The 23,848-nt window shown below is 40.6% G+C and overlaps 1 protein-coding gene across 1 annotated transcript in view; it reads left to right on the forward strand.

Annotated features, from left to right (window-relative positions):
* Rhot1 (ras homolog family member T1) overlaps positions 1–23,848 on the forward strand; it is a 63,622-nt gene that overhangs the window by 33,036 nt on the left and 6,738 nt on the right. The window contains exons 9-18 of the mRNA XM_021212699.2: positions 1,485–1,583; positions 2,026–2,134; positions 2,818–2,942; positions 7,497–7,681; positions 9,699–9,799; positions 11,585–11,715; positions 12,433–12,516; positions 14,350–14,469; positions 15,976–16,178; positions 18,910–19,032. Of these exons, the coding sequence (XP_021068358.1) occupies positions 1,485–1,583; positions 2,026–2,134; positions 2,818–2,942; positions 7,497–7,681; positions 9,699–9,799; positions 11,585–11,715; positions 12,433–12,516; positions 14,350–14,469; positions 15,976–16,178; positions 18,910–19,032 (1,280 nt within the window). The remainder of the gene's footprint in view (positions 1–1,484; positions 1,584–2,025; positions 2,135–2,817; positions 2,943–7,496; positions 7,682–9,698; positions 9,800–11,584; positions 11,716–12,432; positions 12,517–14,349; positions 14,470–15,975; positions 16,179–18,909; positions 19,033–23,848) is intronic.

The raw sequence follows: 23,848 nt of genomic DNA on the forward strand, positions 1-23,848 counted from the left end.
TTCTCTCTCTCTCTCTCTCTCTCTCTCTCTCTCTCTAAGTATTATTGGCAATTGGCAATGATACCTAGTAGAGGCCTGTGGACAGGCTCTCTCAGTAAACAGTGTGCTGTTTCATCTAGACTGGTTGACCAGCATACCTAGGGATCAGCTTGTCTCTAGCACTATGTTCTCATGCATGGGTCATTGTGCAAGGCTTTTATGTGACTTCTATGGAGTTAAACCCTGGTCCTCGTGCTTCTGCTGAAAGTACTGCCTGAGCTGTCTCACGAGCCCGGGAACCTTATTCTTAGGTAGCCAAATCTTTTGTCCTTTATATAGCCTACCATAATGAAGAAGGTTGCCAAAGTAAATTTCTGTCACTATTATTTATGTTTTACAAATCCCAAAAGACAAGATTCATTTTCAAAATGTAAATAATCTTACAATAGCAAGTTAGTAAAAGTCATATACTTACTAACCAGTGATTTTTTTTTTGTAACTTATTTGTGAGTAATTTCATTTATACTGCACTTTAACATATGCATAGAGTAAATCAAAGTATTGAGTTCCCTGAGCTGAGATTATGAGTCAGTGCTTGCTTAGTAGGAAGCCCTGGGTTTGCTGTCCAGCACGGTGTGTGTGTGTGTGTGTGTGAGAGAGAGAGAGAGAGAGAGAGAGAGAGAGAGAGAGAGAGAGAGAACACGAGAACAAAACAAAGCAGGGATGATGGTGTGTGCCTGTAATCCCAGCTCTCAGGAAGCTGAGGCAAGATAATTCAGTTTGAGACCAGGCTGAGCAAGACCATGTCTCAGGAAGGGTGAGGAGACTATATAATGAAAGTTTGGCTTTGCCGCCTGTGCGTGTGCAGGAATGGCAGGAAGGAGGGAGAAGAGGAGAGGGAGAGAGAGAGAATGCAAGAGAAAGAGATTATAATAAAAGTCATGGGCCTTGCTTGCCCTGCTGGGGCAGGTGTGCAATCCCAGTCACTTGGGAGGCAAATCTTGGGCAAATAAGTAAAACCCTGGCTCAAATTATAAAGTAAGACAAGGCAGCTGGGGTAAAGTGTCTGCTGCACCAGTGTGAGGGTCTGAGTTCATACCCTCAGGACTCACATGAAGCCCATGTCTCCAATGCTCCTCTGTCAAGATGGAAAGCAAAGACAGGAGAACCCCCGTAAGCAGGCTCTTACCTGTCTTAAGGTAAAAAATGAGGCCTGACAACCAGAGTTGTCCTCTGACGTCCATGTGTAAGCACCATGGCTCGCACACAGGATGAGAACAGAAGTTGAAAACAATTGAGGAGATGGCATAGTCATTGAATGCTTTGAGTAGTGACCTGCATGTTCAGACCTATGTAGTAAACAAAATGTACACGGCTTTGCTTTAGTTCATTGTTTCATGTTATCAGTTTTTGGTGTAAAGTAAAAACTATCAGAAGTTTTCTTAGTGTTGTTTATAAAAATTGTATTTTAAAAAACTTATTTTGTTTCATTTCTCCTTGTATAGATGAAACCAGCTTGTATAAAGGCCCTCACTCGTATATTTAAAATATCTGATCAAGATAATGATGGCACTCTGAATGATGCTGAGCTCAACTTCTTTCAGGTAGCCGCTTTAGCTTCAGATTAAGAATTCTCAGTTTAATCAACAACAGCCACTAAGCAACCCGTTCTCTTATCTGTAAAACTATCACATCCAACTAGTAAATCTCAAGATATAAAAAGCCTCTGATTCCTAGGAATGGAGACTTTGATGTCATGGTATCCAGTGGGTGTATGAAGAATGGCGAACTCTAAATCACTTTGCTTTCTGGGGTTTGTATTGTGTGACCACACAAAGATCTCTGTTTCTGTAAGAACTGGGAGTGCTGCCGGTTCCTTTCTTCGAGTATAACATACTTCACTTAAATAATAGGAAATGGAGGCGGTACTAACTTGTTTCTTTTGGTTGTTGGTCTTTGATTTTGTAGATTATTAGTGTTTTATATTCTCTGTGGATTTACATTCTGGTTTGTTTTTAAATGCGTTTTATTTTATGTTTTTGCTAGAGAATTTGTTTCAACACTCCTTTAGCTCCGCAAGCGCTGGAAGATGTCAAGAATGTGGTTAGAAAGCACTTAAGTGATGGTGTGGCTGACAGTGGGCTGACGCTCAGAGGTAGGGCTGGTGTTTTTCATCATTTCCTCCCCAGGGGCTGGGAGTCCAGGCCCTTACTCAGGCAGAACAAGCACTCTGCCACTCAGGTGTATTTCTAGCCCATTCCCCATCGCCTCAACCTTAATATTATCAAATAGCATTACTTATACATTAAGGAAGTGTTAGTATTGGTGAGAGATTATTATCTTACTATCATTGTAAAGTACAGGTAGGGAAACTGGCTAGATCAGATTTTTAGAGCTCTATAAGGGAGAGAGAGACGTGTAACAAACATCTTAGTACTCATAAACAATCTTTTGGCAAAAATTACTCTGAGAGACTGTACATATGAGTCAGATTTACCAGTTTTAGTGTTCCTTATTGAGTATGATGCTGAGTCATGCTGTAATTAAAAACATGAACTGAGAACCTAGAATTTTTCATTATAGAAGTAAGCCAGGAGACTTGTCCACTGTCCTCATTTTCAGTATGTTTCCCTTTGTCCTTTGCCTGCTCTTGCTGAGCTTGGTGTTTATGGAAAATGAGTCTGGAATGAGTTCTCTTTAGACCCCCAGGGACTTTTGCTGTCTGTGAACCTAGTGCACCAGCTCTCCCAGTCCTAGCTCCCGTCGATTGCTTTTCTCCCTGGCATGCACAGTTGCAGTGTTCACATCAACTGTATTTACTGATTTACTTTATTTCAGGTTTTCTCTTTTTACATACACTTTTTATCCAGAGGGGGAGGCATGAGACTACTTGGACTGTGCTTCGACGATTTGGTTATGATGATGATCTGGATCTGACGCCTGAGTATTTATTCCCCCTGTATGTACCTCAGCATTCTAATTTATTTTACTTTTTAATTTATTTCACTTTATATTGTTTTATTTACTATATGCCTATTTTTAAGTATCTTGTGACTAATTAAAAATTATATGTAGCTTCTTACCTTTGGCACTCTGATTAGAACAGTAAACTTTTGAGTCTGTCTGTTGTGTAACTCTGTCTGACTTGGAACTCACTCTGTAGACCAGGCTGGCCTGGAACTCATAGAAACCAGCCTGCCTCTGTCTGAGTGCTGGGATTTAAGGTGTGTGCCAACACTGTCAGGCCAGAAAATTCTTTATTGTGGATATTGTCTGTCCTCTCCACTACAGGATGGTGAGCAGATTCTTCAATGACAGCAATACCTCTTCTTCTAGTTGTGACGAGTAAAGATGTTCTCTCATGAGCAAAATCATCCACAGTTGAAAGCCAGTACTTAATATAGCAGAAACGCTATTTATTTACTTAGTTGAATTTTTTTTTTGTTTTAAGGCAGGTTTCTTACTGTATAGAGCAGGCTAGCCTTGAACTCACAGAGATCTGTCTGCCTCTGTTTTCCAAGTGTTGGAATTATAGATTTATGCCACTATACCCAATTTTACTAACTCTTTTAAAAACTGTTATTGAGGATAGAGTTAAAAGATACCAGGTAATCATAGTTTTAGAGTAACAAGATGAGAAAAATGTTACTTAATATTTTCCTGCTTTATTATCACTTCCTCTCACTTTTATGGCTTGTTTTCAGTTTGCCTCAAGTATTTTTGGTTTCTAAAGAACTTATGTCTGTGTAGTTGTTTTTCTTTGGTAATGCTGTTTGAGTCTTATGTGTTTAAATGTGGGCTCTGCCATGCCCTCCGAGGAGAGACTGCCTACTCCTGGGTGCCTCTTTTTTCTCTCGGGAATTGTGGCTTGCGTAATTAAGCCTTGGCATCTTCTGGCCTTTCTTCCTTACCTTTTAGTTTTATATTACCATCCAGGTAGCATCACTTTGTCTAAGAATTGCACCTCCAGCTCTCTGTGTAATGATTCATAAAAAACATTCTTGTAACTTTCTCCATTGTCAGGGAGCCAGAGTATTTTTCCGATCAGATTTTTGGTCTATTATTAATATGTCCTAGGCTGAAACTTAAGGAATGGAATGTTGGCTAAAGTTTAACACAGTATTTCAACACATACATACTGAATGTATGAGTTTATCCTGGAACCCTTCACAAAGTTCTCTTTCCTATACTATTTACGTGGATGGATACATTCTGCAGGAAACTGGTTATTTATTTCTGTGGGGGCCTCTGCTTCATGTGAGTGTGAGGCCAGAAGAGGACACTGGATGTCCTGATGTCCTGCTCCATCAGTTTGCTACTCATTCTTTTGAGACATGGTTTCTGAGTGAAGCTGGAGCACGTCTGGCAAGCCAGCAAGCCCCTTGATACTCCCCTGCTTGTGGACGTTGTACATCGTGGTGCGCACTAGGCTCCGCACCACGATGTACAACGTCCACAAGCAGATGTGAGTACACTGTAGCTGTCTTCAGACACACCAGAAGAGGGCATCAGATCCCATTACAGATGGCTGTGAGCCACCCTGTGGTTGGCTGCTGGGAATTGAGCTCAGGTCCTCTGGAAGGGCAGTCAGTGCTCTTAACTGCTGAGCCATCTCACCAGCCTGGGGTTATAGTTTCTTATGTTACCATATCCCACTTCTTATGTGGTGGCTGGGGATTTGAACTCACTGAGTTATCTCTTCAGTTCCAATTGCTACTTTAATATATATATTTTTTTATTTGTATGGATCTTTTGCCTGATGCATGTCGGTGTACCACCATGTGTATGTAGAGGTTAGAAGAGGGCATTGGATCCCCTAGAACTGGAATTACAGCAAATGGTTGTGAGCCACCATATGGATGTTGAGACTCAAACCAGGATCCTCTGGACGAGCAGCCAATGCTCTCACCTAAAGAGCATCTTCAGCCCCTAATTACTACTCTTTAAAGAAGTTGCTTTTGAGGACTGGAGAGATGGCTTAGGGGTTAAAAACTGCGGCCTCTGCAGAGGACCTGAGTCCAGTTCCCAGCAGAGGGAGACCTCTGATGCTGTGCTGTAGTAAAGTACATGAGCACATCCCTTGTGAACACAGTGCGGAGGGTTGAAGAAACCCAACCATAGCATCTGTATGACCATATGACCCGGGATTCCCACTGCTGACGTCGTAAGTCACAGGAATGGAATCATAGGAGGCACGCCTGTGCTCACTTGTCTACTGCGGCACTGCTCGGAAGAGCCGCAATACAGAGCCGCTTGTAGTTGAATAAATTGTTTTTAAAACTTGGGGCTGAAAGCTTGGTAAATGAAGGAGTTTCTCATGAAGCCTGGTCCCTGAGTTCAGACTCTAGAATCCACATAGAGTTCAAAGGCTAGAACTGACTCTACATAGTTGTCTTTTGACCTCTAGTACCTGTGCCCCCACACTCAACATACATGCACATAGTAATAAATAAAAATTAAAGCGCTGTATAAATATAATTCCTTAAGGGAATATTTATTCAGCCATAAAACAGGATAATATATTTTTAAAAGTTTTTTTTTCATGTGCATGCATGTTTGCATGTATGTGTGGTGGATCACGAGTGTGCTAGTGTCCACCGAGGGCAAAGGGGAGTATTTGATCCCTTGGGACCAGAGTAATAGACAGTTGTGTTCAGCCATGTGGGTGCTGGGGACACAGCCACTGTTGTTAACTGTTGAGTCAGCTCTCTAGCCCCAAGAGATGGGTGGCATCTTGCTATTTGAACTTGAGGATACTATGTTTAGTGCAACAGGCAGACATGGGAGACAAATGAATGTCCTTACTAAGGCTAGTTGCTTAAGTATTTGATCACAAAGAAACAAGTAGAGACTGAGTAGGTAGAGGTTCCTAATGTGCACCAACATAAAGTGCTGTAAGAAGGAGATTCTGATGTTCTATATGGCATAGTAAGGTAACTAGAGTTTAATCATATACATTTCAAAACCACCGGAGAAAAGATGTCTAACATGTAGACAGGGTGGTATTTGAGAAGATAAGAGATGCTAATTACTATGATTTTATCATTATGCATTCTATCTATGTAAGATTTTTTTTTTTCCTTTTTATGAAGCCTGTACTGGCCTGGAACTCCCTGTGTAGACCAGGCTGGGCTTGAATTCTGAGCTCTGTCAGTCTCTGCCTCTTTAGTGCTGGGATTAAAGGTGTATGCTACTATGCTTAGGATCAGATATAAATTTATAATACTGTAATCTACAAACAAATACAAATATTATATGCCAGTTGTATTCTCAGGGTTACTATTTACTGTGATGAAACATCATGGCCAAAGCAATTTGGGGAGGAAAGTTTTATTTGATTTACATTTCCACATTGCAGTCCATCAGCAGAAGGCAGGACAGGAAGGCATGGACAGGAAGGCATGGCAGAAACCTGGAGGCAGAAGTTAATGTTGATGCCATAGGGGGTGCTGCTTGCCAGCTTGCCTGTTATACCTTGCTCAGCCTGATTTTCTTACAGCGTCCAAGACCTTCAGCTCAGGGTGGCATGACCCACAATAGACTGGGCCTTCCCCGACAGTCACTAAGAAAATTCTCTATAGGCTTGCCTGCAGCCTGATCTTTTGGAGTCATTTTTCCCAATTGAAGCTCTCTCCTCTACAGAAGTCAGTTAGTTGACATGAACTAACCAGCATCTAAAAATAAAACTTTTTTTTTTTTAAGGTACTTTCAAGGCAGAGTTTCTCTGGATTTCTCAGTGTAGCCTGGACTGTCCTGGAACTTTGTAGACCAAGCTGGCCTCAAACTCACAGAGATCCGCCTACTTCTTCCTCATGAGAGCTGGGAATAAAGGCGTGTGCCACCACCACCAGCCAGAGTTCACTTCTTTATTTTTTTTTTTTTTTTTTTTTTTTTTTTTTTTTTTTTTGAGACAGGGTTTTTCTGTATAGCCCTGGCTGTCTGGAACTCACTTTGTAGACCAGGTTGGCCTCGAACTCAGAAATCCGCCTGCCTCTGCCTCACAAGTGCTGGGATTAAAGGTGTGTGCCACCACGCCCGGCGAATGATTTTCTTTTATCCTTTGAGCTACCCAGTGTTTATGATATGTCGCCCAAACTTTAAGCTTTTAATCAAATGATTTTATTGTTTTCTTAGGATAAAAAAGTCTAGTTTTCCGGTAGACTGTTTTATAATGTGAGAAGATGTCTTAATAAAACACAAAAGTTCTTATAAAAGTTCTTATTTTAGGACCAGTGGTTGTGGCTTACACCTTTAACCCCAGCACTGAGTCAGGAAACAATCAGACAAAAGAGAACAAATGTTTCTCATTTTATTTTACTTATTAATTCATTTATTTATTTTGAGACAGGGATTCTCTGTGTAGCCCTGACTGTTCTGGAATTAGCTCTGTAGGCTGGCCTCTGCCTCTGATTAAAGGCATGCACTACCACAGCCAGCAAGAGTTCTTATTTTAGAATGAGTTTCTCAAAGCATGGTTTTACTGGATGAGAGCGGTTTTGTTTGGGGTCTTCTCTCAGGCTTGTGAGTGTTATGTTACCTCTTTTGTGTGTTTTCAGGACAGAGACTGTGCTTTGTCGCCTGATGAACTTAAAGATTTATTTCAAGTTTTTCCTTACATACCTTGGGGACCAGATGTAAATAACACAGTTTGCACAAATGAAAGAGGCTGGATAACCTACCAGGGGTTCCTCTCCCAGTGGACGTGAGTATAGAGCCCGCCTCTTTGTTCTGGAGTCACAGTTACTCTTACATTATGGGGCATTGTGCTTGCCTGGCAGACGTGGGAGATCTTTCCATCGTAACTTCCTCTAAGCAGTGAGTCTCAGATAAATTGTGGACATTTTTCTAAGTTTGTCAAGAAGGGCTGTTTTCTTCTTGGTGATGTTGTAGGAAATAGTAACATTACATCAAAATGAAACTAGTTCTGTACTCTTTGTTTGATTAAGAAAGTTGGAATTAGCCGGGCATGGTAGCGGAAGCAGAGGCAGGCAGATTTCTGAGTTCGAGGCCAGCCTGGTCTACAGAGTTGAGTTCCAGAACAGCCAGGGCTACACAGAGAAACCCTGTCTCGAAAAACCAAAAAAAAAAAAAAAAGAAAGTTGGAACTGTTATATTTCACAGTCCTTCAGCAAATGGGAAGAAGTGTGTTTTACAGGGCACTAGAGTTTGCATTTTTGTTTTAAATGATTTTTAGTTAATTCTCTAATCCTTAATGAAGATGGGTTTAAAACCTACTTAGAGCATGGTTGGCATTGTGCCAAGAACATTGAAGACATTCTCTGTTTTTTACATGATGTTAGCATTACTTTAACATTGCTGAGGAAAATTTCATTTTCCAGAGAGGTGGTAGATGTGTTAAAGAAAACAGGCTCCACCCCAAGGAAAGATCCCTGAGGCTGACTTTTTTAACATTTCCTCTTGTTCTCTTCCTCTTCTCCACCAGCTCTCCCTCTCTTTCCATCTCCTTCCTCCCTCCCCATTGTCTCCCTTTTATTGTTTGTTGTTGCTGTTGTGTTGTTGTTGTTGTTGTTGTTGTGAGCCTATCCTTTGGCAGCTAAGCCATCTCTCCAGCCCTATCTCCATTTTCTACATCTAGGTCTCCTACCCTAAGCTGACCTGGAACTGAATATGTAGCTGACAGTGACCTTGAACTCTTAACCCCTCAAAGACCAAGGATTTCATGCCTGTTCTTGTTCTTTTGTTGTAGTTTGTTTGTTTGTTTGTTTTTGTGGGTTTATTTTTTGTTTTGTTTTTCCGAGACATGTTTGTTTTTTGTGCTGCTAGGGATCAAACTAAAGATTATACTAACTGAGCTACACCCTAGACTCTCCCACCCCAAGTACATAAGAAGGACCAATTTTGGGTATTTTTCAGGGGGTATTTTTTGATTTTCTGTCAAATCATTTCATATCTGCTTACTTTTTGCCTTGTTGGTGTGTGTTGAACCTTATGGTAGCCAGGAAAGCATATATATGTAATATATTCCTACCGTAGGTTGTACCAGCATTCATTTGTGCAGAAGTTCATTTGCTCTCTGTGGCAGAAGGAGTAGAGGAGTTATCCTGTACTTAGCCACCAGCTCTGCTACAGTAATAAAGTGTGGGAAAGGGTATGGTTGGAGAGGCTGGGGACATGCAGCTCAGTTAGTAAAGTGCTTAGAAGGACCTGAGTTTTTATTCTAAGAGCTCATGTAAAGAAGTGCAGATATGCCGGGCGTGGTGGCACACGCATTTAATCCCAGCACTTGGGAGGCAGAGGCAGGCGGATTTCTGAGCTCGAGGCCAGCCTGGTCTACAAAGTGAGTTCCAGGACAGCCAGGGCTATACAGAGAAACCCTGTTTTGAAGAAGTGCAGATATGGCGGCACGCATATCTCATTCCCTCGGGGAAAGCAGAGACAGGCAAGTGCAGCCCTGAGCCTCACTGGCTCTCAGCTTAGCTTTATTGGAAGGATTCCAGGCTAGTGAGAGACTTTCTCAAATGTGAGGTACACAGTTACTGAGGAAGGATACCAAAGCTTGTCCTCTGGCACATGCGCACACCTACCTTCACACTCATGTGCCTGCAGACACATACAGAATCATTGGGCACATAGAAAGTAAAGCAGCCTGACAAATACTGGCTGATCTCGTGGGGAGGGGCTTGTTCTTGTTTTAGTTATTGGAGTTTTTTCCTGTGAAAGTTCATTAGGGCATAAGCCTTGTAACTTCCTGGTTTTAGGCTCACAACCTACTTAGATGTGCAGCGTTGCCTGGAGTATTTGGGATATCTAGGCTATTCCATACTGACGGAACAAGAATCTCAAGCTTCAGCCATTACAGGTAAGCAAGTGTATGCTATTCAGCTAATGCCTAGGAGCTCTTTCTACCTCGAGTTTTGGGGGGAGGGAGTGTAGGTCAGTTGGTAGAGTGTTTGCCTAGTGTGCATGAGGCCCTGGGTCTCATCCCTAGTGCTCCTTGAACTGGGAATGGTGGTGCGTGCCTGTAATGCCAGCAGCAGTTCAAGGTCATTCTCAGCAAAAATAAACAGTTGGAGGCCAGCCATGTTATATAAGACCCCTTTCTCAAAACAAAAAGTGGAGCCGGGCGTGGTGGCACATGCCTTTAATCAATCCCAGCACTTGGGAGGCAGAGGCAGGCGGATTTCTGAGTTTGAGGCCAGCCTGGTCTACAGAGTGAGTCCCAGGACAGCCAGGGCTACACAGAGAAACCCTGTCTCGAAAAATCAAAAAAAAAAAAAAAAAAAAAAAAAAAGTGGGGCTGGGCAGATGGCTTTCAGCATCTACGTAGTGGTTTGCAGCCATCTGTAACTGTTCCCAGAGATCCAGCATCCTCTTCTGACCTCCACGGGCTCCAGGCACTCACATATATGCAGGCCTAACATATTCATAAACAGCACAATAGCTATGATTACTTATATAGGACCTGTACATGGTTGGTATCATCTACCTCAGGGGCTTACAGGGCCTCACCTCACTCGAGGAAGTATAGGTAGTTAATGGTTGCTGGGGAAGGAAGACATTTTCTTCAGTGGTATAGCCCCTGGTAAGTGATTAGATACCTACCCCTGTAAATAACCCCTCATGCTCTTATAAGCAATGCTAATGGATCAATAAAAAGGCACAAAAATGGGGCTGGAGAGATGGCTCAGCGAGTGGTTAAGAGAACTGTCTGCTCTTCAGAGGACCGGCTTCAATTCCCAGCACCCACATGACAGCTCACAGCTATATGTAACTCTAGTTTCAGGGCATCCGACACCCTCACACAGACATACATGCAGGCAAAGCACCAATGCACATGAAATTAAACAAACAAACAAACAAACATGAAAGACTTGTTGAAAAGGAGAAGGGGGATCAGTGTGAGTGGGAAAGACATGAGAGGGTAATGTGAAGGGGTTGAATGTCATCACAGTGCACCATATACATGTGGGAAAGGAGACCTGTTACTATAAGAGTTAATACATGCCAATATGATGTTTTAAAAGGATTCAGAAATGTGAACAAAGCTATCCAGAGGCCAGGCAAAGAAATTACTTCAAAGGTTACAAAGAACAAAGATAAGATCATCTTATTCTATGTCTGTATTTGTTTTGCTTATGATTTGACAATTTTTCAAATTCAAATTCATCAAAGGGGACAGAGCTTTTGCTTCTGTTCTGCTCCTCAGTGCTCCAGTGATGAGAGTGAGAACGAGGTCATCGTCAGCTAGTAGAGAGTGGGGCCCAGTCTAGGTGACAGGAAATCCTGCCTCAAAAAATTCTCTGCCCCACTCCCCAAAAGAAAGACAGATATGGTAACAAATCATTGTGCTGATTGCACAGTTTTGTTTTGTTTTCTTTCGTTTGGTTGGGTTTTGTTATTGTTTTTGTTTTTGAGAAAGAGTTTCTCTGTGTAGCTCTGGCTGTACTGGAACTAAATCAGAGTTCCACCTGCCTTTGCCTCCCATGTGCTGGGATTAGAGGTGAGCACCACCTCCGCCCAGCTTGTAAATCAGCCACTTCCTAAAAGTGAGATGAAGCAATACCCGATTTTATAGATGATGGAATGGAGGTATAGTGAGTAAGCCTTCGTGGTTCATGTTCCTGTTGTTTGTTTTTCTCTTTAGTAACAAGAGATAAAAAGATTGACCTGCAGAAAAAACAAACTCAGAGAAATGTGTTCAGGTGTAATGTAATTGGAGTGAAAGGCTGTGGGAAAACGGGAGTTCTTCAGTCTCTCCTTGGAAGAAACCTAATGGTGAGGATTATCAGAATGTAATGTCTTCTAACAAACATTTATAGTAATGTTTTCAAACATTTCCTAGGCATTATTTTTTTCAGGTAGTTATTAGAAGTCATGATGTACAGTCATTTAATCCCTATTTAAACACTGATTTTCCAAAAGATAACACCAGTGACACAAGGTAGATACTTAACAGGACTGTTGGTACTTTGTTAAAACAGAATCTCAGTAAGTACCTCAGGCTGGCCTGGAACTGGCTGTGTATCCAAGGCTAGCCTCAGACTTCAAGTCCTGGTGTACCTATTGTTACAGTTTAGATTGTGTAGTCTGGCTGTGGCATGAAGTTCATGTATCAAATGAGTGCAGAGATTTAGTTCTGACTATTCCCTTGACTAAGACTAATCCTATTTACAGATGGTTCTCCTGTGAGACCATATTGGACTATGAGAATTGCCTGCAGATGGCCCCAGAATATCTGCTCACTAATCCTCTGTACTTCCTCTTCAGCTACTGCTTTTACTTCATGCAAAATAAATACACCTTTAGCCTAATTCCCTCAGAACTAAGAATATAAAAGCAGTATCCTGTTTTTACTGATAAATAGCAATAGAGAGAGGGATGAATGTCTTTTTGTGTATAACTCACCAACATATGAACAAAGGCATGTGCTGATGAAAAGAAGTTACTTTAATATTTTATTATAAACATTAAAATTTTTGGTTTTGTTTTTAGAGGCAGAAGAAAATTCGTGATGATCATAAGTCCTATTATGCAATTAACACTGTCTATGTATATGGACAAGAGAAATACTTGTTGGTAAGTTCTATGATAGAAAGACTTAAAGCATTGGGAACATTGTTAAATTAGTTTGAAACAAACTAGCTTTCATTTAATGGCTGTTATGCTGAATATGGGCGTTACTTTTCATTTGGTTTACTCTTTGGAATGTTAACTCCACTGATTCTGTGTGATTAGTCTGTTTGTGCACTTAATTGTATGTTAGCTACCCCAGAATAAAAAAACCCAGACAGGGGGCTGAGAGATGGCTTAGTGGTTAAGAGCAGTGGCTGTTCTTCCAGAAGTCCTTAGTTCAATTCCTAGCATCAACATGGTGGCTCACAACCATCTGAATTGGCACCCAATGCCCTCTTCCGGTGTGTCTGAAGACAGCTACAGTGTTCTCATATACATTTTATATATAGATAAGTAAAATATTTAAAAAGAAAAGAAATGTACTGTTAGAGGGCTAGAGACATGCCTCAGCAGTTAGCACATCATGTACTGCTCCTGCAGTGGATTCAGGTTAGAGTCCCCGCACCCACATCAGGGAGGCAGTTCACATTCACAGTCTTTCTCTGTCTCTCTCTGTCACACATACACACACACACACCTTTCTGGGTTTGTTGTTGTTGTTGTTTTTGTTTTTGTTTTTGTTTTATTTTGATATGGGGACTCACTTTGTAACCTTGGCTGGCCTGGAACTCACTTTGTAGACCAGACTGGCCTCAAGCTCAGAGAGATCCAGCTGCATTTGCTTCCTGAGTGTTTTTTTTTTTTTTTTTTAAAGATTTATTTATTTATTATATGTAAGTACACTGTAGCTGTCTTCAGATACTCCAGAAGAAGGCATCAGATCTGTAGCTGTCTTGAGACACTCCAGAATAGGGAGTCAGATCTTGTTACGGATGGTTATGAGCCACCATGTGGTTGCTGGGGTTTGAACTTTGGACCTTCAGAAGAGCAGTTGGGTGCTCTTACCCACTGAGCCATCTCACCAGCCCTTGTTTTTGTTTTTTAAAGTCACTGTTAATGAAATGGCATCAGTACTTGCCACAAAACCTAAAGACTGGTGTGATCTGTGAACCTACATAAAAATGAAGGAGAAAACCAGCTTCAAAGAGTTATTCTCTGACCTTCACACACATGCAACACATATATGCCTTCTATGATAGTAAATAAAACTAGCCAGGCCTTTAATCCCAGCACTTGGGAGGCAGAGGCAGGCGGATTATGAATATGAAAAGGGGAAAACATATAAGCAAATTATAGTAAAAAGGTTCTGTGCTTTTCTTGGGTGCTGTGAATTCCATTTCAGACTTGGTTCAGAATAAATTCGCTCTGTGACTTCAGGAGGGTGCTTTCTCATAGGACAAAATTTCTAACCAACTGGGCAGTGGTGGTGCACACCTTTAATCCCAGCACTTGGGAGGCAGAGGCAGAGGCAGGTAGATCTCTGTAAGTTTGAGGCCAGTTTGGAATGGAACAAGTTCCAGGACAGCTAGGACTACACAGAGAAACCCTGTCTCAAAAATCGAAAACAAAACAAAAAAAAATCCATACTTTGTTTTTCTGAGAAATAGTTTCTCAGTTAATCACATTGAACAAACGTTTGACATTTTATGATGTTATATTTTACTCTGTCTGACAAGGGTTTTATGGGTTTTTTATTGAATATTGTTTGTCTTGTGTAGTGTTAAATATTTGTGCTCAGTAGACATTGCTGACTATTAATATTCTTATGTTCTTTGTAAATCATTGTTTATGTTTTGAACATGCATGTTTTCATAATGTTCTATTTGAAATTTGTCAAATTACTTTTATATAAATATCACCATTCTTGGTTTCCCATAATCTTTTTATTTTTACAAGCTTCACGATATCTCAGAGGCGGAATTTCTAACTGAGGCTGAGACCATTTGTGATGTTGTATGCCTGGTATATGATGTCACCAATCCCAAATCCTTTGAATACTGTGCCAGAATTTTTAAGGTTTGTTCTTATGCCTTGGTTATGTAATTATAACTTTGTATACAGTTTAAATGATCTCCAGTGTGGTGTTTCCTAGTCAGAAAGTCAAAGAAAATAGACTGCAGAGTTGTTTTCAAAATACATGCATCTAAAACAACAATGTACCTTACCTCTGAAACTCCTAATTTCATTCCTCACTAACCAAGGCCCAGTCAAAGCAGTAACATATTCTTATGTACATGAGACTTTGCATTACTGGAAGGCCTTCTTGGCTGTTGGAAATGGAAATAGAGCATATATAGTGCCAGTTACCCAAAGAATGGCAGCCAGAGAAGGGAATGAACTAGGGGCTTGCAAGGTGTATCATTCACTTTACAGTTATACACTTTACACCACTTTACAGTGGTGGTGCATGCCTTTGATCACAGCACTTGGGAGGCAGAGGCAGGTGGATTTCTGAGTTCGAGGCCAGCCTGGTCTACAGAGTGAGTTCCAGGACAGCTAGGGCTACACAGAGAAACCCTGTCTTGAAAAACCAAAAAAAAAAAAAAAATTGGAAAAAGTTAAAAAAAAAAAACAAAAACCAAAAAACTAACCACAGCAATGACAAACTATCAGAAAATTTAGGCATCTAACAGTTGAAGAATAGTTTTCTAGAAAAGATAAAATATCTATTAAGATAATAAGCAAATGCTGAAATCAATAGTTTAGATTCTGAAGTACAGAGATGACATAGCCTTATATTTTAAATGCTGTATCGAGACAGGGTTTCTCTGTATAGCCCTGGCTGTCCTGGAACTCACTTTGTAGACCAGGCTGGCCTCAAACTCAGAAATCCACCTGATTCTGCCTCCTGGGTGCTGGGATTAAGAAAATGATACTTTTTATTATAGAAGATAGGTACATTTTTTTTTTAAGATTTATTTATTTATTATATGTAAGTACACTGTAGCTATCTTCAGACACCCCAGAAGAGGGTGTCAGATCTCATTACAGATGGTTGTGAGCTACCATGTGGTTGCTGNGATTTGAACTCAGGACCTTCGGAAGAGCCGTCAGTGCTCTTAACCACTGAGCCATCTCTCCAGCCCGATAGGTACATATTTTAACTGTTAAAAATTACAGCTGTCAGGGCTGGAGAGATAGGTAGCTCAATGGTTAAGAGCACTGACTGTTCTTCCCGAGGTCCTGAGTTCAATTCCCAGCAACCACATGGTAGCTCACAACCATTTGTAATGGGATCCAATGCACTCACTCTTCTGGTGTGTACATAAAATAAACAAATCTTTTAAAAAAATTATAGTGTCTCTTCAAAATTACCGTTTTGTTACCTACAAGAAAAACGGTCCTGGTCAGGCCTCGGGACAGGAGACTGACCTAGCACTACCAAACTTTGCTTCTCAATTCATTTTTTCCATTTGGAATTGTCGTTGCTTTGCTTGTGTGGGAAAGTGTTCTCATTTACATCATTATATAGTAATTTTTGAATTTGCCATCAATATTTAATTTTATTTTTTTATTCCATAGCAACATTTTATGGACAGCAGAATTCCCTGCTTAATTGTAGCTGCAAAGTCAGACCTGCATGAAGTCAAACAGGAACATAGTATCTCACCTACTGATTTCTGCAGGAAACACAAAATGCCTCCACCTCAAGCCTTCAGTTGCAATACTGCCGATGCCCCCAGTAAGGATATCTTTGTTAAGTTGACAACAATGGCCATGTACCCGTAAGTACTTGCTCTGTCTTCACTCTCGCGTTGCATGGGTCATAGTAACATTGCATGCCATTTGCCATGCGGCATCTTTGTCACATAAAAATTGTTCAGCAACAGAAAGAAAGTTTGTAATGAGAAGGGCTAAATTTGAGTAACTGCAAATTTGGTTTGAGTGTCATAAATTATATGAGCAGTGCTTCCAGAATACTTGTATGTTTTTGATGGAGCCGTAGCTGTCCTAGCAGAATAGGACGATGACAAAGCACAGCTCCCACCAAGCATCAAACAGCAATCCTGTTCTGATAACATGAAGTCGACATCATGTTGCTTTATGCTTATAAGGCATTTTCCATATGAACACAATTTCATTTTTAAATTTTTATGTTGATAATTGACCTTTGGTGTGTGCTGAATTCTAGTCTTTTGTGAATTTACATTGAGCTTAAATTTTATTTTTGAATTCAGGATTTGCCTTTTTAAAGTGCTGTAAAAAGTTACAGGTGCAATGTCCACTATGTAAAGATTTTGCATTGTTATAGCCATAAATTTTATGTACATTTATTATATCTATACATGCATATATATGCAAGCATATAACTATGGCTATCTTCATAGTTTACTAACTGCCTTAAAATTGCATGATCTTAATGACATCCAACTCAAGTAGTGTTTTTGTTTAAATTCTATTTTGTAACATAAGCAGCTTTTCAGGCAGTGCGTTTCTCAGGAGTTTAGAGCATACTCTGTTTATTTCTCTTATCAGTCTTTAAGTCATTTTTCTCATGAAAACTAGAATAGAGTATAATCAATACAATATTCAAATACAACAATAATAATTAAAAAGTATTATAAACAAAGACTAATGCTTTCCAAAAAGGTGTTAATTGTACAGATTTTTGAAGTAATAGTATATTGGTGTTCTATTTAATACTTGGGAAAAAAAAAAACAGCAAACCTTTGCTTTTTTATCTGTATTGGAAGACAAGTCATTCCTATTAATATAAGATTTAAAAACCCTTGTTTTACCTTTGCTTTAAGACTCTCATGTATGTTATCTGCAGAGAGGATCATTACAGAGGGAGCCTCTCCCGAGACATGGGCAGCACTGATAGAATAGAGAATTTGAGAAAAATCTGGGTCTTTCTAAAAACTGCTTTGTAAGTTATTTTTTCTTTATGATTCTGTGGGATTTGTTTACATTTCTTATAGGGTGGCCAAATCTTGGTTGCTGTTAATATTTAGTTCTATCTAGAAACGCACTGCTTGGTTAGACCCCCTCCCTAGCTGTAACCCAGTGCCATCCCTGCTGTGTCAGTACTTCTCCAGCTGCATAGGTAGCTGCAGGTGTGCCTAGAGCTGCATCTCTAAAGCACCCGTGCTAACTCGTGTGTGTGTGTCTTTGTGTGTGTGTGTGTTTATATATATATATATATATATATGATAAATGTACATATATGGACACTTCTATGTAACCAGTTACAAACACTTCTCATGAAGCATCTCCCTGTTGCTCAGCATACTTTGCATCTCTCCTTTTTGGTGGGTGGAGCCATGTGTATATAGAAGAGTCAGATTGAGTTTATAAAATCACGGATGGATTCCAGTATGACAGCTGGCAGTGTCTTAGTAGCTGAGATACAATTCCTCACCACAAGCCAGATTTTGAAAAGAAATGTCTTGAACATTAATTCTCAAAATTGACTCTTGTTTTTCTTCATATTGGGAGTTAGGCACTTTTGGGATACTGCTAATGGCCACAACCATGCCACTGTGTGCTATGGTCTCATCAGTTCTCACAAGCTAAACCAAGTCCTTTGACTGAGAAGCCTCTGAAAATGATCAGATGTCCCAGGAAGTGATGGCATTAATTCATCCAATGGTGCTCTTCTCAGTGGGTTCTGCGCCAGTCAGTACCTTGTCATGGATGGTGTGATGGCTTTGTTTGTCTGACCACTGAACAGTCATTGAAGGCCCCTGCATTCTAGACAGGGCTTAGGTGCAGTGGGTTACCCCATGTGCCTGCACTAACCAGTGAAACTCCACTCAACCAGAAAGGAGTCAGCCCTTCAATTTTATAAATGATTCAATTGGCTTATTGTAGATGTTTGCATCCTTACCAGAGTGTCATCCGTCATACTTATAGCTGCTGTTTTGTAGCTGATGAAATTGATTCTGCATTTCTTCTAGTACAATTTATGAAGCACTCTGGTTTCCTTTGGGAGCCAGGGTGCTTGGTGAATTAAAGATGATGCAGTTCATATCTTCGTAGGGTTGGCTTTTGTACATTTGTCACCTTCTCCTTCCTGGTTTTCAGGCATGTGTGTATGCTGAGGGAGGAGGAAGACGAGGGAGCGCTTACTCAAATGCTAGCAAACCTGTCTTTTCAGTTGGTGCTATGCCTTACTCAAGTTTTATTTGTATTAATTTAATTGAGGGTGCCATCTATTGCTGTGCATATGTATTCCACTAAACCTCATCTAATGATGATTCCACTCCCCACTCCAACAGTTTTTTTAAAGTGTTAGCTAATGTTCCCTAGATTTTCTACAGGGAGGAAGGAAGAACTGTCCTGCTTACTGTGTTTTCAGCAAATGTGGAATTCTGCACAACTTTAGCATGCCCCACACTGTCCTTCTCCTTTCTACAAACAGTGTTGCTTATGCCTATTTTTTTAAGCTGGCACCCTCGGCTTGTGCCGTATTTAGAAGTGAGAACTCAACCCTGTCCTTCTGTGTGTTCACAGCCATGCCCGGTTACGCTGCATGTGCACCTGCAACAGGTGTACATTTTGCATCTGTCAGAACTTCCTCAACTCAGACTTGCTGCAATCTGTAAAGAACAAAATCTTCACTGCAGTTCTTAACAGGTTCTTAACTTTATTTACTGGGTACCAGGAATTCTGTTAAAATACAAAAGAAAACGTGATAACTATTTATTATAGAGCTACTCACTACAAAGGCAAAAGACAACTGATGCCCACTAACTCCCACTGAAAATCTCAATGTGGTGGCAGTGTTTAGTTTGGGAATCATCATTAATAATGTTTTTAATTAATAGGTCTATTTTGAGAACTATAAAACAAGATTTGAGTATTTTTCATTATGAAAGTAGTTATCTGTTCCATTGTAGGACATAATATATACATGGATATTACAGTCTTTTGGGTGTGAGTTGTAGATTAGGAGGACTTTTGTAGTAAGGAAAAGACATGTCAATCCAAAGTCAAAAGCACTGTACTGTATTTAGTTCATGTTCCTATGACATGCCACTTGCAGACCATACTAATATGGATTGTATGCTTTTCTTGAAACCATTCATAATTCCAGAATTCCTTTTGGGGAAAAAAAAAGTACCTTGAATGTTTACTTGAAAGAACATGACTTCTAGAAAGGAGACTAATAATCAGCTTTAAAGTTTTTTTTTGTTTTTTGTTTTTTGTTTTTTTTTTTTTTTTAGGAAAAAAAATCAAATTTATTAAAAGATCTCCATTACTTTTTTGGAGGTGGGGTGGGTGTTGTCACTGACAACTAAACTGAAATATTATAAAGAACCCTTAGCTATTGAGTCACTCAGGGCTTTAAAGGTCCTAAGGAGTATGGAACAGAAAAAAAGCTGTAGTGCTGGATTCTAAGCCCTCCTCCCTCAAGTTAGTTAACCTTGCTTATTCTAAATAAGCAGATTATTTACTGAAGTCATTCTCAGTGAGCTGATCTATGACATAACCCTAGAAAGTAATGTATTCTTTCAAAAATGAAATGGGGAAAGGATGCATTTATTCTCTCAAAGCAATGAACTTTATTCTCCTCCTTCCCATGCTACCCTTTTAAATGTTTTTAAATTTAAAACCTCTGTAATGCTAGTTTATAGTTTATATCAAATTTGTATATGTCTAAGGATGAACTTGGTTTTTTAATATTCTAAATACAGTTAAGAGCTAGACTTGCCGGGTGGTGGTGGTTCACACCTTTAATCACAGCACTCGGGAGGCAGAGGCAGGCGGATTTCTGAGTTCGAGGCCAGCCTGGTCTACAGAGTGAGTTCCAGGACAGCCAGGAGCTAATAATAGATTTAGTTAAAAATGACTCAGCTACTTGGCCCATCCTTAAATACTTTAGCTACATCTATATCCTGGCTAGACTCTAACTGGATTAAATAATCTGGTATGTGGCCACCACCAATGTAGGAGCTGAGCCTTTGAGATGCTGACTGTTTGCCAAGAGTTTTAAAGGTATTCTGTAAGTGTTTACTGATGCTTTGAGCAGTGACAGCTCGAGAATAAGAATGTTCTGCTTTAAAGGGATTACCTTGCTCCTCTGGTAGTAAGTTCTGCCTGTCTTTGAGAGTATCTCGTAATGAGGCGGACTCCCCCATGCTGAGTGGCAAAAGTGAAAGGCTAGTTCAAACCAAACTAACCCCGGAGCTCTGGTGTTGGGTCTTAAGAGTCGGAAGATTCTGACATTCGTCTGGCTACTACCATGAGAACGGCTCTCTCTGCATGCCTTCTTGAGAGATAGCTATTTGCTTACAGCTTTCTGTTTTGGAGAGTTTTGCATTTGCTCTTAATTTCTTAGCTAAGATGTTTTTCCTGTAGCTTTCCTCTCTTAGTTTTAGCTCTGTCCTTTAGAACAGCTTCCAGCCACTCTTCCTCAGCAACACAGCAGTCCTTCAGACATTCTCTTCTTCAGGCAGCATAATGAGGTGATTCTAGTGACCTCATCATTCCGAATTGTCACTGTCTGAAATCCCCTTAAGTTAGCAGGTGCCACAGAGAGTGGCTAACAGTGCTGCAGGTGTTATTGACTAGTCTAGAACTATCCAGCACTGTTCAGCACCCAGCTAATTCATGACTGAAGTTTTGACCTACCCCACAGTTGACATGATAATTAACTGGGGTTAATCATAATGTACATTGTATATTATTACCTAGCGTATATTATATGTTACCTAATATATATTACATATTATTATCTAGTATACTTTATGTATTATTACCTAGTACACACTTTATATTCTTTGCCATCTGGAGTTTTAGAAAAAGTTTTTTTTTTTTTAAATCAGTCTAATTTATTATTTATTTATTTATTTATTTATTTATTTATTTTTGGTTTTTCCAGGCAGGGTTTTTCTATATAGCCCTGGCTGTCCTGGAGCTCACTTTTGTAGACCAGGCAGGCTGGCCTTGAACTCAGACATCTGCCTGCCTCTGCCTCCTAAGTGCTGGGATTAAAGGCATGCGCCACCACTACCTGACCAGTCTATAATTTTTGTCACATTCCCCTGATTTATCTATTAAATAGGAAGTGGCGTTTGTTTGATATCTTATTCTTGCTGAGCCTACCTTGGCTTACAGTAATTGCAAACCATCCTTTTCAATATCTGTTCTGGAAGCTCTTTAACTGCTGTCATAGCAGACTGAGTCATTCTCTGTAGCATTGGTGACAGTTTTCCCCATAGCTTAATTTGGTCAGTTTCTGAGTGAAATAGTTTGGAGATAATAAATTGGTGTGCTCACTCTACACTGAGATCCTCTAACAAGTGAGCCCTTTGTGTCACACCTCTTAGAGTGGGAAGTAATGTAACAATTGTATCAGCACTCATCGCTGACTTCTGGTGATGAAGAAGGAAGAGGTCCATTTCAGATGCCTTTTTCATCTCAGTTGCTGCTTCGCCATGTATTGGATAGAAGTGCAGTGACTTCAGGAGTTCTATACTAAGTTTCTTCTAGGTTATAGCAGGGAGGAAAGCAGTATGGGTGAGTGGAGGCGCAAACTCAGTTCCCAAAGCGTCTAGAATTGTGGGTGAGGTTGGTGGTGGATGAAGTGCCCAAGTGTGAGGAGAGATGGAGGGTGGAACAGGCCAGCTGGGTAGGACTGCTGTTGCCTGGCTTTCTGATTCTACAAAACACTACAAATCAGAAGTTTTATGTAACATGAGCTTGTTACATGCTACTACCCACACTACTAATCCCAACATTAGAGAAGCTGAGGCAGGAGAATTACTATGTGCTTGTACCACAGAATTCGTTCTAACTTGCTAGAATGAGGCCCTGTGGTGGCACACTCCTTTAGTCCAGGCAGAAGCAAGTGGATCTCTTAGTTCCAGACCAGCCTGATCTACAAGCTTCCAGGATAGCCAGGGCTACACACCTTGTCTCAACAAACAAAAACAAAAAACCAAAAAACAAAATTTGATGTGAATTGTTCTGGTAATTAATAGATATGCATTAAAGACTTTAGAGGGGCTGGACAGATGGCTCAGCGGTTAAGAGCACTGACTGTTCTTCCAGTGATCCTGAGTTTAAATCCCAGCAACCACATGGTGGCTTACAACCATCCATAATGAGATCTGATCTGATGCCCCCTTCTGGGGTGTTTGAAGACAACTAACATATAATAAATAAATAAATCTTTGGGCCGGAGTGAGCAGGGCTGGAGAGAGGAGAAATAGTGTCTGAAGACAGCTACAGTGTACTTACATATAATAAATAAAATCTTTTTTTTAAAAAAAAAAAAAAAAGGACGCTGGGTGTGGTGGCGCACGCCTTTAATCCCAGCACTCGCGAGGCAGAGGCAGGCGGATTTCTGAGTTCAAGGCCAGCCTGGTCTACAAAGTGAGTTCCAGGACAGCCAGGGCTACACAGAGAAACCCTGTCTCGAAAAACCTAAAAAAAAAAAAAAAAAAAAAAAGACTTTAGAAATTACTAGAACAAAATGTGTGTGTACAAGCCGCCATTTTGCAGTCTTAGTTTTAAGGTAGTCCCTTAAAAATGGAGGTGGACGGAGCCTGGTGCGGTGCTTAGATTACTACAAGTTCAAGAGCCTGTCCCAAACAAGCATAGCAGAGAAGGAGGACCCCAGGGGATGACAGTGTCTCTGTTCTTCACCCCACGGTTGACTAGTCACCCAAGGAAAAGTGTTTGGGTGTGGAGAGGAGAATGGAGACTTCTGTTTCCTCAGGTTTTGACAGTTCTTGGTGGTTGGTCACTACTGGTTGCCGTGCTAAGCATATCTTAATTAATACTGTTAATAAAGAACCAGTAGTTCATTAAAAGTCATTGACGGACTGTTAGCTGAGCCTCATTCCCTGAGGAAGGAAGGCGTGCACACATGCAGGAAAGCAAGCATGCTTTAACCCAGCAGCACCCCAGACACAGAGGCAGCAGGGACTGTGTGAGTTCCAGGACAGCAAGGGCTACATATAACACTTATTTCATATCTGAATAGTTTTATAATTTTGTCTTAGTTAGGGTTTTATTGCTGGGAAGAGACATGAACATAGCAACTCTAATTAAGATAAACCTTTAATTAGGGCTGGCTTACAGTTTCAGAGGTTTAGTCTATTATCACGGAGGGAAACACAGCAGTGTGCAGGCAGACATGGTGCTGGAGAAGCTGAGAGGTCTACATATTGGTCCAAAGGCTGCAGAAGGAGACTATCACATTGGCCAAACTTGAGCATATATGAAACCTTGAAGCTCATTTCCACAGTGACACACTTCCTCCAACAAGGCCACACCTTATAGTATGCCACTCCCTATTAGCCAAGAATTCAAACACATGAATCTATTCTATTCTATTCTATTCTGTAGAATTGGGGATGGGAGGTTGTGGTGTTCCTGCCTGCACGCAGACCGGCGCCTTGTCTGCGTGGGCAGAACACCTTGGGGTGGGTTCGCACTCCTG

The sequence above is a fragment of the Mus pahari genome, chromosome 14 (genome assembly GCF_900095145.1).
Source record: "Mus pahari chromosome 14, PAHARI_EIJ_v1.1, whole genome shotgun sequence".
Classification (NCBI taxonomy): Eukaryota; Metazoa; Chordata; class Mammalia; order Rodentia; family Muridae; genus Mus; species Mus pahari.